This window comes from Macaca mulatta, chromosome 1 (assembly GCF_049350105.2).
Source record: "Macaca mulatta isolate MMU2019108-1 chromosome 1, T2T-MMU8v2.0, whole genome shotgun sequence".
Classification (NCBI taxonomy): domain Eukaryota; kingdom Metazoa; phylum Chordata; class Mammalia; order Primates; family Cercopithecidae; genus Macaca; species Macaca mulatta.
This window is the reverse complement of record NC_133406.1, coordinates 40,947,649-40,960,758: the sequence shown is the minus strand read 5'-3', so window position 1 is coordinate 40,960,758 and position 13,110 is coordinate 40,947,649. Positions and strand designations below refer to the sequence as shown.

General features: G+C 39.3%; 1 protein-coding gene across 50 annotated transcripts in view; it reads right to left on the bottom strand.

The window, feature by feature from the left end:
* The window catches only part of SMG7 (SMG7 nonsense mediated mRNA decay factor), an 87,028-nt gene extending 74,190 nt beyond the window's left edge, over window positions 1-12,838 (bottom strand). For 25 of the 50 annotated variants that reach the window (XM_015122112.3, XM_078001251.1, XM_078001350.1 and 22 more), the window contains exon 1: window positions 12,702-12,838. Coding sequence is in view for 5 of the 50 variants with exons in the window: in XM_002802022.4 (XP_002802068.4) it covers window positions 12,702-12,730 (29 nt within the window). In the remaining 45 variants the exon portion in view is untranslated. Of the gene's footprint in view, window positions 1-1,844; window positions 2,023-4,468; window positions 4,658-11,440; window positions 11,619-12,701 lie in introns of all 50 variants that reach the window. The other 25 variants (XM_028851300.2, XM_078001254.1, XM_078001257.1 and 22 more) reach the window with 8 other exon arrangements.
* Between the last annotated feature and the right edge of the window lie 272 nt (window positions 12,839-13,110).

The following is a 13,110-nucleotide window of genomic DNA, read 5'->3' as shown; positions in this document are numbered from 1 at the left end:
GTCCCAGCTACTCGGGAGGCTGAGGCAGGAGAATGGCGTGAACCCGGGAGGCGGAGCTTGCAGTGAGCCAAGATCACGCCACTGCACTCCAGCCTGGGCGGCAGAGCGAGACTCTGTCTCAAAAAAAAAAAAAAAAAAAAAAAAAAGGCCTGTGACACAGTTTATACAGTTTTTGCTTCTTTTCATTGCTTAAATCAAGTGTGCTTGGTTTTGTTTATGTAACAATGAAGAATAGTACGAATTATTCAGACTCTACCATTCCTTGAAGACTGAGATATGTCAATTACTCTGAGAAATTCACGTAATTAAAAATGTTTGCAGTAAGTGCAATCTCATATATTATTAGACATATTAGACAACATTTACTGGGTGTCAATATGGTTCTAAGGTTGTCCCAAAATAATTAAGAGAAAGCCCTCCTCTTAAATGAGAACAAAATGGAATACACACAAAAGGGGAGAAACATCTAGTCATTTACCTGAGAAAATTCTAAGATGATCCAAAGAAAGACTTTCTGGAAGATGGAACTTTTCAAAAGCAATGTAAAGTCACATGAAAGAAAGAAATTAAGACTGGGAAGTAAAGGAAAGCTCTCCCTTTTCCTAGTTAACCACAGTCTTGCTGTCTCAATTTCAGGTAACAATAAATTTCTGAGGGAAAACATTAAATTCAAAGATATCAGATCACATAAAAAGTATAGTTTTAGTAATCTGTTACTTTTTAAAAGTTACACTGAATTTTCCTTTAGAAGCAAATTATCTAAGACTTAAAGTTTATACACGCAAAATTATAATCCTTAGTGTCAGAAGCTGGCATCTAAACATCTCTATGTAATAACTTTACCAAATCAATGAGGAAAATGGAATCCAAATCTTCTGCAGTGAAGTTATCCACAAAACCTGGCAAGTCATTCTCTACTTGTACTATTAGCCCTGATAGGTCAAAGTTATTTCCCCCCAAAATAGCCAGTTCTCAATATTCCCAAGTGTTCTAGGAAATAAGACTGTATGTAAGTAGTGATACTAACTAAAGACAAAACCTTCAGAAAGAATAGCTATAATAAGGGAGGAATAGCAGGTCAACTAGTCAGTAACATAAATCAAAGCTTATCTTATCTCCCCTCAGTAAGTTTTTTGGCAAAACTACCCGGCCCACTTCCCGCTTATTATCTACAAAGAAAAAGTGCGTTCGGAAGGTTGACATTGTTGAGAAAAGCGTTCAGATTATACATGTTTATAATTGTATACATTACATTGTTTTATATAAACAAAATAAAAATAAAATTAAAACAAAATCATATAATCCTAAGCCAATAAGAGTATAAAACTATATAGATACAGATAGACTCAGCCTGATATCTAGGTTCAAAATCCAGCTCTGCCACTTTCTGCATGTATGTCTCCTACGCCTGTTTGCCCAGCTGTGAAACAGAGCAACAGTAGTATACATCTACTATTCAGAGTTAATAAACACACAATATTTGGATTAGTATCTGGGACAACATAAAAGTGCTGGCAATTACTATTATCAATCATGTCAAAAGAACAAACAGCCTCTCTGTGAAGTTATTCCTTATTGATATACAAGCCTCAATGTCAGAACTGAAAAAAGAAAAGGTATGTCAGTGTATGCCAGATTACATGCGAATGGAAGCTAACCCAGAACCTATATGGCAGATGGTCTAAGAGTATAATAAAGAAGCCTTTCAAATAACAAGTCAAAATGATTACTAAAAACATTATTTATAAAATCATAAAATAATGTATCAAAAATTTTAAAATAAAGGATATTAACTCAGGAGTCCCCTTCTAAGTTTCACAAAGATTTATATTTAAAGGACATACCTATATGGCCACATCAGGATATACTGCACACCTCTCCCAAATCCAACACAAAAGCAAGTAAACTCTCATACAAAGGAAATGCTAACAATTCCCTGATAGCATTTAAATTTAAAGGGAGAGAGAACTGTTCATGGTGACACATTCTTGAGAGCTGCCATCACTTGTAGCTTCACATCAGCTGCCAAAAATAGTGGAAAGACTAATTGTTATTTCAGGTATAAAGAAACAGCAAAGGTAACAAAAATGCAGAAAGCTTGAGGGCTTTTGTAGTATGAGTTGGCCCTCTATCTCTAAGTTCTTCATCCATGGATTCAACCAATTGCAGACCAAAAAAAAAAAAAAAAAAAAAAAACCAGAAAAACATAACAATTTTTTAAAATACAAATTAAAAAGCAATATAGTGTAACAACTTTTACATTGTATTACATATTGTAAGTGATCTAGAGATGATTTAAAGTAAAGAATGTATGCAGGTTACGTGCAAGTACTATGCCATTATACATAAAGGACTTGAGCACCTATAGATTTTGGTATTGTAGGGGTCCTAGAACCAATCTCTCAAGGATACCGAGGGATTATACCATGTATATCTTCTCACGTAATTCTCCTAGTAATTCTACCGTAGTCATTTTACAGGTAGCAAAAGTAAAAAACTAGAGAGGTTTAAGGTCACATTGCTAGTACACAGTAGGGATCTGAACTCAGGAAAATCAAAATACAAATTAAGCCACTCTTAATTCAAACACCTTGGCTCATTCAATTTGCCATGCCACTGTATTAGGGAGCCAAAAAGACTTGTGTATGAGTTTAAACAACCAAATTAATACGTTACATTAGAAAACTAGAAAGCAATTAATCTGTTACATTATTTTCCTTTCATAAACCAGAATTTATGACCAATATATCTTATTATTTGAGTTGTGGTTCTTAAAACGGTCTAACCTTTTTTCATCAAAAAACAAAACTAATGATTATTTCAGATAAAGTATAACACTGTCATTTTGGTTATTTAAACAGAAATTGAGGAATATGATTTCATAGAATTAGATATTAAAAGTACAAAAATTTCACTTCAAAATATATTACACAAGCTGTATGTATGCACACACACAAAATTTTGCAGATGTCCTAAGACACTCTTTAATGTTCAAATGTATCCTATGGTGGTTCTCTCAACACTATGCTTTTTTACTTTTTTCAACAGTAATAAAAAAAATTTCAAGTAAGCAGTCTTTAACTCATTTTTTTCTTTGAATACCATCTTCCAAGTTACATTTTACTTTGATGATCTCACTACTAATTATCTCATTACTGTACAGTATCTCAAAGATAATCTGGTTAGGTGATCACCTGATACAAAATTAATTCATAACCTTTCTAAGAGGCAGTATTAGTAAAACAGACACATCCAATATACTGTATCCCAACGAACACAGCACTGAAATACTATTATATGTCTTTGGGAAGAAGAAGGAAAGAAAAAGAACTCAACTTCTGCAATCTGAGAACTCAGAGTGTCTTGGGAAACAGATGAGGATATTAATGCAAGATAGCAGTTATAACAGACTTTCAGAATCATCCTTATCATTTAAGACAAGACACCACAGTAGGCAAATGCCATCAAGAACTGTGAGAACACTAATCATCAAAGGGTCTGCAAAGTTCTTCTTCTTTATGACTTGAAAAAGTTAAATCCAAAGACACCTCACTTAACCTAACTAAAGATTTTTGATATTTCCCCCTAATGCTATAGAACTCCTCCTCCTCACAACTCTACCTCCATTCTACCTCATCTCAAAGTGAGGATTCTATAAAAGAAGTCCTATTAGCCCAAAGCTGTTTTCAGAATTACATGTACATTAGTCCTCCATTATCCATGGGAGATGACTCTGTGGATGCCTGAAACTTCAGGTGGTAACAAACACTATATATACCACCTTTTTCTTATACAGACTTCCCTATGATAGTTTAACTTATAAATTAGGCACAGTGAGAGACTCACAATAGCTAATAATAAAATGGAACAATTATGACATAAGCTATAATAATAAGTTATGTGAACACGGTCTCTCACTCTCTCAAAATACATTGTACTGTACTCACCTATTTTCTGACCACCTACTTTTAGTTACCATTGGCCACAAGGTAACTAAAACCATAATTAAGGGAGGACTACTGTACTCACTAACACTCTCATCATCTCCCACGTAATCATTTAATAATGTTCCAAATAGCTATTTTTTTTAAGGCTACTTAAAAAAGCAGGGGGAGGAAATCTAAATCTTTACGTATCTCAGAGGAAGTACTATAGGCATTATATAAATCTTTCTCTCTTGGGTCTCCCTATTCCAGTAAGAATGTGCATAACACACACCAGCCATTCAAATATAAACTGCTCCCTTAAGATTAATGACCAGATTCACTGAAAGAGAACCTTAGACCCACCCTCCCAACAAAAAATGCAGAATGAGATATGGACTAATCAAACTCCCTAATTTATATGACCTAATGTGACTGGTAGTCTCGATCTGATCATAATGTTTACATCAACCAAACGCAGTCATTCCTAGTATCAGGATTCTTTCAGAGTTCTTCAAACACACTGCACTGAGGCATTTACTCACTTTGTTCTTTGCCTGCTATACTCTTCTCTTCTTTTTTCACCTGGCTAATCCTGCTCATCCTTTTAAAATTCAACTCACAGGGAGTGGTGGCTCATGCCTATAAATCTAAGCAACTTGGGAGGCTGAGGCAAGAGGATCGCTTAAGGCCAGGAGTTCAAAACCAGCCAGGGCAACAGAGCAAAATCCTGTCTGAGAAAAATAAAAAAAATAAGTAAAACTGAACTCAGGTATTCAACTCCAGAAGCTTTCCCTAAATGTCCTATGCAGGAAAAGTTCCACTTCCCTTGGTACACCCATGGAATTCCTCAAAAACATTTCACATTGTATTTACCACATTATATTGAAATACTTGTGCCACATCTGTCTCCCGCAGGAGCCACTATCCTAAAGAGTAAGCATCGGTTCATTTTTATATTCTCAGAGCCTAGCACTGGCATACGGCAAATATTCCTAAATGTTTTGCAAAAACAAAACAAAAGCATGATAATTTTATTTATCACCAATTATGTACACTGTACATTTAAAAGATGCTGAGACATGGTCTCAACCATACTTAGTCTAGCTGCAGAGATAGGTCACATATAAAAAAAGAGATCATTACAAAATTAAGAAATTAGAAGTACCAAATGACTAAGATACAGGAAATGCTACAAAGTTCAAAGAATGCAGAAATCACCAGAGTACACAAGGAAGTCTTCACAAAAGAAGGTGAAGCTTAAGCTAAGCTAGTACAGAATGGCACTTCCCACATGGGAAATGACATGGGAAGAGAGATTTAAGCAGGAATGCACATGCCATGATTAGAAAACAATGAGATTACTCTGGCTAAGGCAGTTGGTTTCTATCAAGGAGTAAGAAGATATTATGAGGCAGAAGTAGGTGCAGGTCATTTTATGGAAGGCCAACAATACCAGATAAATGAGTTTAAGGAAGCGAAAGCCATATACAAATACTTTTTCAAGACTATTAATATAGAAGCAATGCAAAGATTAATTGGCAGGGGGACAGGTGGTAGGGAACCTGAAAAAGAACCAGAATTTGTTAAACACATGTAAACCTTTGTTATTTTAACACTGACAGCAATTTTAGGAGATCAATGTTCCGTTTTACAAATAAAGAAATCAAGACCCAGAAATGTTAAGTTGTTAGCCCACACAGAAAGTAGCGGGTGGTGCTTAAAGCCCCAAATCAATGCTTTCTTCTTGATACCTGCAGGAAGAAATGCAGGTGGGTAACAGTTGGAAGAATTTTTCAAAAGAATGGGCAATGTAATCAGAATCACGAAATCTTGATGCTAAACGCAACAGAGCTCAGAAGACCCCATAAAGCCTCTGTTTATATACCATTGCCAGTATGAACTATTTGGTAATTGAGTACTTACTTGTATGCCCAGTGAAACTACCTGAGGGCATAGTCTCTTTTTATCCCCAGGGACCTGGGATACAGCATGGTCCAAACTGAATGTTTATTGGTGGAATGGATAGAAGGACAGATACAAGAGAGGGGGACACAGAGAGGAAGGAAAACAAAAGTGTGAGTGTGAGAGAAAGGAAAACAATCAGTAAATGAATTTGGCCACGCTGAGGTCTTTGGCACCTTTGAAAATGTCAATTTCAATAATGTACTCAGGAAAAAATGGCTAGATAGCAAGGGATCAAGGAAAAGTAGATGGTAACTAAAGGAAAAACATAGGTTAGGGCAAACTTGAAATGCCTGGCCATAAAACAAAGCTAAAGAAGGACAGAGCACAAAGAAAAATCAGAACAGGAAGGCCTTTTAAGGGAAAATTGAGATTGGTTCATAGAAGGTAAGACCAGTAAAGGCAATAATTAAAGAGACTAAAAGAAGAGAGCCACACAACTGAAAAAAGGTCCTGAAGGATGGTAAACATTTAAGAGTACAGTTAAAAGAAGGGATTCTGTAGGAACCTTCCTGACCAAATTCCTTTTCCCTTTTTGAGGCCCACAGCAGTCACCAAATCTTTGAACTACCACTTCCACATCACCACTTCTCTGTCCATGAACCTATCTTACCTAAGAAAACCTTAAGATGTGGTCAAAATACTAACTAATGCAATGTATTAAATGAGTGAATCAATTTTTAAAAAATTTATTTGGAACAAAGGAGCCATGAGTTGTTCTTCCTGCCTGAAATGGCAATTTGCCCAACATCCACTTTTTAAAATCCCATCCATCTTTCAATATCCAAACCAAATCTTACCTCCTCAAAGACACCCTCTTCACTCTATCTCCACCTCTGTTGAAATAAACTTCTTGCCTATACTTACATAGTACCTTTCACCTACTATTATAGCTACTTAAATGTCTTTCTTTTAATTTGCCAAAGGCAAAACCCCGGTAAATTGTGCTCTACACAATAAGTATTCAATAATGGCCAGTAAAAGAGAACACAGATTTAAGAAATTAAAATATGTACAAATATTTTACACTGTTGGTGGGACTGTAAACTAGTTCAACCATTGTATAAGACAGTGTGGCGATTCCTCAAGGATATAGAACTAGAAATACCATTCTCTCAAGTATAAAACACACCAGCCCTTTTAAATGTGAACCACTCTCCTCCCCAAAACTGCCTTATGAAACTTGCAACACTAGTGGGTCCAGATCTTACTGTAACATACCCATTAAAAACAACAAAAAACTCAGCAATTGCTGCTTCTACCGTGAAGGCAGAAGACCACAGCTGTTAGAAAGCAAAAGAAATGAAACCTAAGATAGGACAGGAAGTATACATTTTGAATCCAAATGAAACCACAAGGGAAGCAGAAATTAACTGCCAAAATAATTTAGTCAGACAATATCCAAGCAGGTAACAAGCTATTAACACTGTTATAACAAAGACTTATAAGCCTAAAGAGACAGCCATTCATTCAAATAATGTCACCACATTTGGCTGATATTCCGGGACAAAAGCTAATTTACATTCTGTAAAGGATGTACTTGGTGGAAAGGAAGTGGATGGGACAGGGGAAAACGACTTCCTGGACCACATGAACTAAAATCAGCATGTGCTCTAAGACTTCTAGAAGCTTCAGGATACACTATCTGATCTAGCATCACTAAACTCTTCTAGAACCTGGAGCCCATCCTACTTAGTTATATATTCCTCTCAATGCTCCCACTATCTTCTCTGTTCCTCTCCCCAGGCTAGGATAAGGCTCAGCTTGCTACTTTATCCAGTCTTATCCCCATTATCTCTCTCTGTTCCAAGATTTATAGTGATACATTTTTATTTTTATTTTATACCATATTGGATATTTTACTTCCTATTTAAATGACAACCATTTTTCTGCTGGCTTAGAAAACAACCCTGTGGCTGTTATATTAGAAACAAAATTTCTGACAAGTGAACCACTGAGATGCAGCCTCTTCACTATAGATGTATCATACCAAAAAAAAAAATATATATATATATACACACACACATATACACGTATACACATACACACACACACACACGCATAAAACAAAACAGATACTTTCTGGACCTTTCCTGTAAAGGAGTCTAACAGCAGGAATCCACTTCAAGTGGATCTCACTGAAACACCCACAGCATAGGAAGAAATTAAAGACAAAAGAGAATAGTGAAGGAAGGAAAGGAGGAAAGTTGAAGGGAGTGCAGAGTATGAACAGTGCCTCCCACAACGGCAGCAGAAGTCATTCGGTGGCACCTATGCCACCTTTTATAACAGGATTTGACCTGTCTGGTATTCCCTATGACTATGATTATTCTACTTTCTCATCTTCCAAAACAACTTTGATGTCTTCTCTGTCTGGTACTTTAATACTTCCCCAACTCCTGCTTTTCCAAATTTGAGATGTTAATTTCCATTTTTCTTTTTTTCAAAATGTCATTCTTTTAAAGCATATTATACCTCACCTGTGGCCTATCCTAACCTTCTCCTACCCCCACCAAATGAACTATATTCAATACACCCTTTTCTTTTACTCAACAGAGGTGTCAAAGTCTTTTAAAATCTTTCATTCTGTCATAAATCGAAAGAGAAAATTCTCTGACTTTTCCTTCAATTTGAGTAATAAATTCCCAATATTATTTGGCCTAGAACCCCCATACTTAAGATCATTTTTATAAAACATAAGAAAGTATTTTCAACTTAACTGATTCACTTAGAAGTCTTGTCGGTGTATTAACAAGATACTTACCTTTCAACAAACAAAAAATTTCATTATCCTTTTCTGCCCAGAATATCATCATCTTTCCCACACAGAGGATAGGTTTTCTTCCTTTCATCTCTGCTCTATTTTTACAACTTGAGACTAACTCAGTTCCCTTGATGTTGAATTTTCTCTTTATTGGTCTTACTGGGGCTTCTTACCTCATATCTTCATTTCTGACCCTTCTGAAACTTCCATCTTGCTCCTTGGTTTCCCACCACCACACCATTTCAATGCCAGACACCCCAGCTCATTTCGTCTAACAAATTAAAATTCAGCTGAGACAAAACTAATTTTCATCTACATGAGGCAGGATCTGTAACCATGCAGATTAAAAATTGCCCAGTCATGATCTTCCACCACTGACAAAGGTAGGCAAGAAAATTCTTAAAATCAAGGTCACGAAAAACAACTGCTATACCCCCCAACAACATCCATTCAGCAATACTCAGCATCCTCCCTGAAGTGTCTATAAAAACCAACAGTTCTATTTTCAAAGAACGTGAACATAATGCTTCCCTAAAGACATTCTCTAGTGTCCCTACTGCAGACTTTAAATGGAATGAGTATCCAAAAGAGGAGGAGGGAAATTCAGACTGGCACAAGCCTTTATTTATGATTCCCACAACCATCACCTAGGTCTCAGACTTCTAAAGCTTGCTTTAATTTACTTAGGACAAACGCCTAAGATTGAGACAAGACTGGCTCCAGGAATCTTTCAGGGACCCCAGGACCGATGCCTCCCCCATTTTGCCTGCTCAATTTTAGCTGAAAAACATCATTGTATTCATATTTTTTCTTTTCTCCCTTCTTCAAAGAACTAAGTTCATCTCAAGCTATCACTGATTCCACATCTAAGGAAATCTTCCCTATGATGTCAAGCTATAAAATATAAGGTACATTAACAAGAAGCCTCTCAAAGTCCACTGATCTTCCCCATTAAAAGTACCACCACTCTGCCAATTTGCTTTTCATAACTTTCTAGATCCACTGCCACTACCTTATTCCGGACCAAAGTCCCAAAGGGAATCTTTTGTAAGGAAAAGAACCTTACAAAAAGGATCAATTTTAAAGTCTTCCCCTTTTCTAAGCAATAGTCACTCCCCAATTAATGTCAGGCTCTAACAACCTTACTTTTCTCTGTTATCCACCAATACATTACAGAGTCATCTTCCTAACACATAGCTATGAACATATTGATTCTAACAAATCATCTCAGATTCTCCACTGTCTACCCACTGTAACTATAAACTATGGAACATGATATTCAGGATCCTCTTAAATATAGTCACCTTATCAAATAGGATTTCCCTGACCACTTTGTCCAGATAAAACAGTACATTCCTGTCTTACTTTATTTCTCATCCTAGTGCTTGTGACCCCCTGATATATATTTAACTGCTATGTTTACTACTGTGTCTTTCTACTATAATATATCCTCCCACGTTCACCCTTTTGTTCACCAGTGTACCCTCAACACTAGAATATATTATGTTCTCAACTTGTATTTGTGGAAAGAACAGATGAACACTGACATGCAGTGTACTATAGCTGACTTGAAGTTAGAAGACCTACATTTGAGTTAGTTTCCACACACCAGCTATATAAGCCTCAACAATTTTACCTTCTTTGGGCTTACATTCTTCATGTGTAAAAGGAAAGGGTCAAACTTGATAATCTCTACAACTCTAAGCTTTCCCAGCTATATCACACTACCTTCTTGTCTAACTGGACTGAAAACCTCCCTTCCCCCAACTTCCCTACCTACATAACTCTGCTCAGTTTCCTTCCATTTGGAATTCCCCTCTTCTCAATTCACATCTGTCAAAATGAACATTAAGGATGAACAATATCCAAAGTGCCATTTTCTTTAAGTTTAACTGTAAGGTCTGTAAAAGGAGGGTGGAGTTCTTATTTTTCTATTTTCAGATGTTGGTACAACGCCTCCCATACAGGTGATCAACAAAACAACTAATGAATCATGAGTACATGAATGAGCAAAGGAACAAAGTCTTTCCTGATTCCCTCCCATTGCTCAGGTGATCTCCTGCCTTTGGACTCAAAACACTTGGTATCTTTTATTTTTATTTATGTATTTATTTATTTATTGAGACACAGTTTCACTCTTGTTGCCCAGGCTGGAGTGCAATGGCTTAATCTCGGCTCACCACAACCTCCGCCTCCCAGGTTCAAGCGATTCTCCTGCTTCAGCTTCCTGAGGAGCTGGCATTACAGGCACCCGCCACCACGCCCAGCTAATTTTTTGTATTTTTAGTAGAGAAGGCGTTTCACCATGTTGGCCAGGCTGGTCTTGAACTCCTGACCTCAGGTGATCCGTCCACCTTGGCCTCCCAAAGTGTTGGGATTACAGGTGTGAGCCACCGTGCCCGGCAACACTTGGTATCTTTCAAGGTCCTTACACTCTGTGCTGTTATTAACTTACTTGCCTAATAGACACTCAACTGCAAATTCCTTAAGACTAATCAGCACCCTGATGGTTTCCATATCTCTCTATAGCACCTACAACAGATCTTTGTCATAGCTGTATTTATTTGAAATATTAAACAACAAAAGAATATTTGAGATGAAAAAAAGGGCCTCAAATTACAGACATCATTCCAACTGTACTATGGTCACTGGGCATATATGTTGTGTTAAAATCAAGCATTCAAGCATAGTTCAAATATCTCATTCTTTCCTCTCCCTATTATGCTTAATAAAACTTTACTACTTTAAAAATTATAATGGCTACCCTATGTATCATGTAACTACACACCTCTTGCAATATACATATAGGGATCCACACACATCAATACGTTCACGTCACTAAACAGATAAAGTGACTTTTCCACTCATTTCAGACTTCAACCTCATCCAACTCCCTCCTCCGCAAGGTATGAAACAAGTTTTTTAAAAACATCTTTCCATAAGGCCTCCCTTTCTTAGTTCTGCTCCTGAAAGACAAAAAGGACCAATTTTAAAGTCTTCCCCTTTTCTAGTCACTCCCCAGTTAATTTCAGGATCTAACAACCTTACTTTTCTCTGTTATCAAGATTTTTGACCCACTTTACCTCTGCCTCCAAGCTCTTACTCAGCTTCCATGGAACCTTTCTGGCTGCACAAAAGCTGGTGTCCTTCCATTCAATATGTTCTCGCCATCATGTACTAAGTTCAACCTATCTACATCTTCTTTCTGAAATGTGCATCAGTAGCCGCCCCCCCACCCCAAACACACATCTCGCATACACACACACTATATCCATGTGTCACTCTACCTCTGACATACCTCTGGTGTAAGTTCCTTACACCACTCTTAATGAATGTACACGACTCTCAGAATGGTATCTTCCAACTACACTGATTCTAACCCAGTTTCTTCTGAAAAACCCAACCTTGTCCACAGTGCCTCCCTCTTTCCTCACTTCCCCATCTAGTCCCCTTCTTCATCCCCTCCCCACACCGCCAACTACAGATGACATTATTCCTTAATACTCCCAACCCTAGAATGAAGAACAAGCTCCAGTTTCCTGCGGTCTCCCTCTCCTTCTGTCTGCCCTCCTCGGTTACCCCGCCCCAACTCCCCAGGTGTGCAGACTTCCTCCCCGTCCTCTACTCATGCATCGCTCCAACCAATCCCACGCCACACCACGAGTCCCCTGCCACGGGGATCAGACTCCTCCACACCCACCTCCACTCGGGGTCGCCGCTGCCTCCCCGGACGTTTCTCTCCACCCCTCGCTAGCGAGCCCGAGACCACGGGCGCGCGCGCACAGACATTCTCACGCTTCCTCAACCTCCCTCCTCGCACCGGGACGAGCAGGCTTCGCCAGAGCTCAGCCCGGCCGGTGGGGGTTTAGGCACCCATACCCGTTCCGCCCCCTCCCGCAGATCCCCATGCAGCCCCCGCCGCCCTGCCCGGCGAGGAGAGGACGCAGCAACTCCCCCGCCACCCCGGACTTACCACCTCGGTGTCTGTTGCTCCATGCCCCAACCCGCGGCCCGCTCCCCCTACGTACCAGGCCGGCCTCGGCACTCACCGGAGGTACTGCGCGCTCTGCAGGCTCATCCTCCGCCGCCGCGTCTTCCCGCGAAGCCTCCGTGGGTCTCTCAGGCTCCTCGGAGCGGCCCCGCGGCACCGCGGGTGCTGGCGGCCGCCGCCATCTTCCTCTCCTCCGGCTCCTCCTCGCTCGGCAAGGGGGTGGGGGTGAATGAGGCGAGGGGGAGGGAGCGGGGAAAGCTGCTTTCGCTGCTGCTCCGGCCCGTGGGGCGCAGGGACACTCCGACCCAGGGGGGAGGAGGAGGGAGGAGGGGCGGGGGAAAGAGGAGAAGCAGAGGAAGGAAGTCGGCTACGAGGGGGGCTCCCTCTCGCGAGATTTCAGCAGCGCCTGTCTCTCCCGGTGATTTCCGCCTCTCTGTAGCGCTCCCTTTTGGGATCAACGAGCTGTG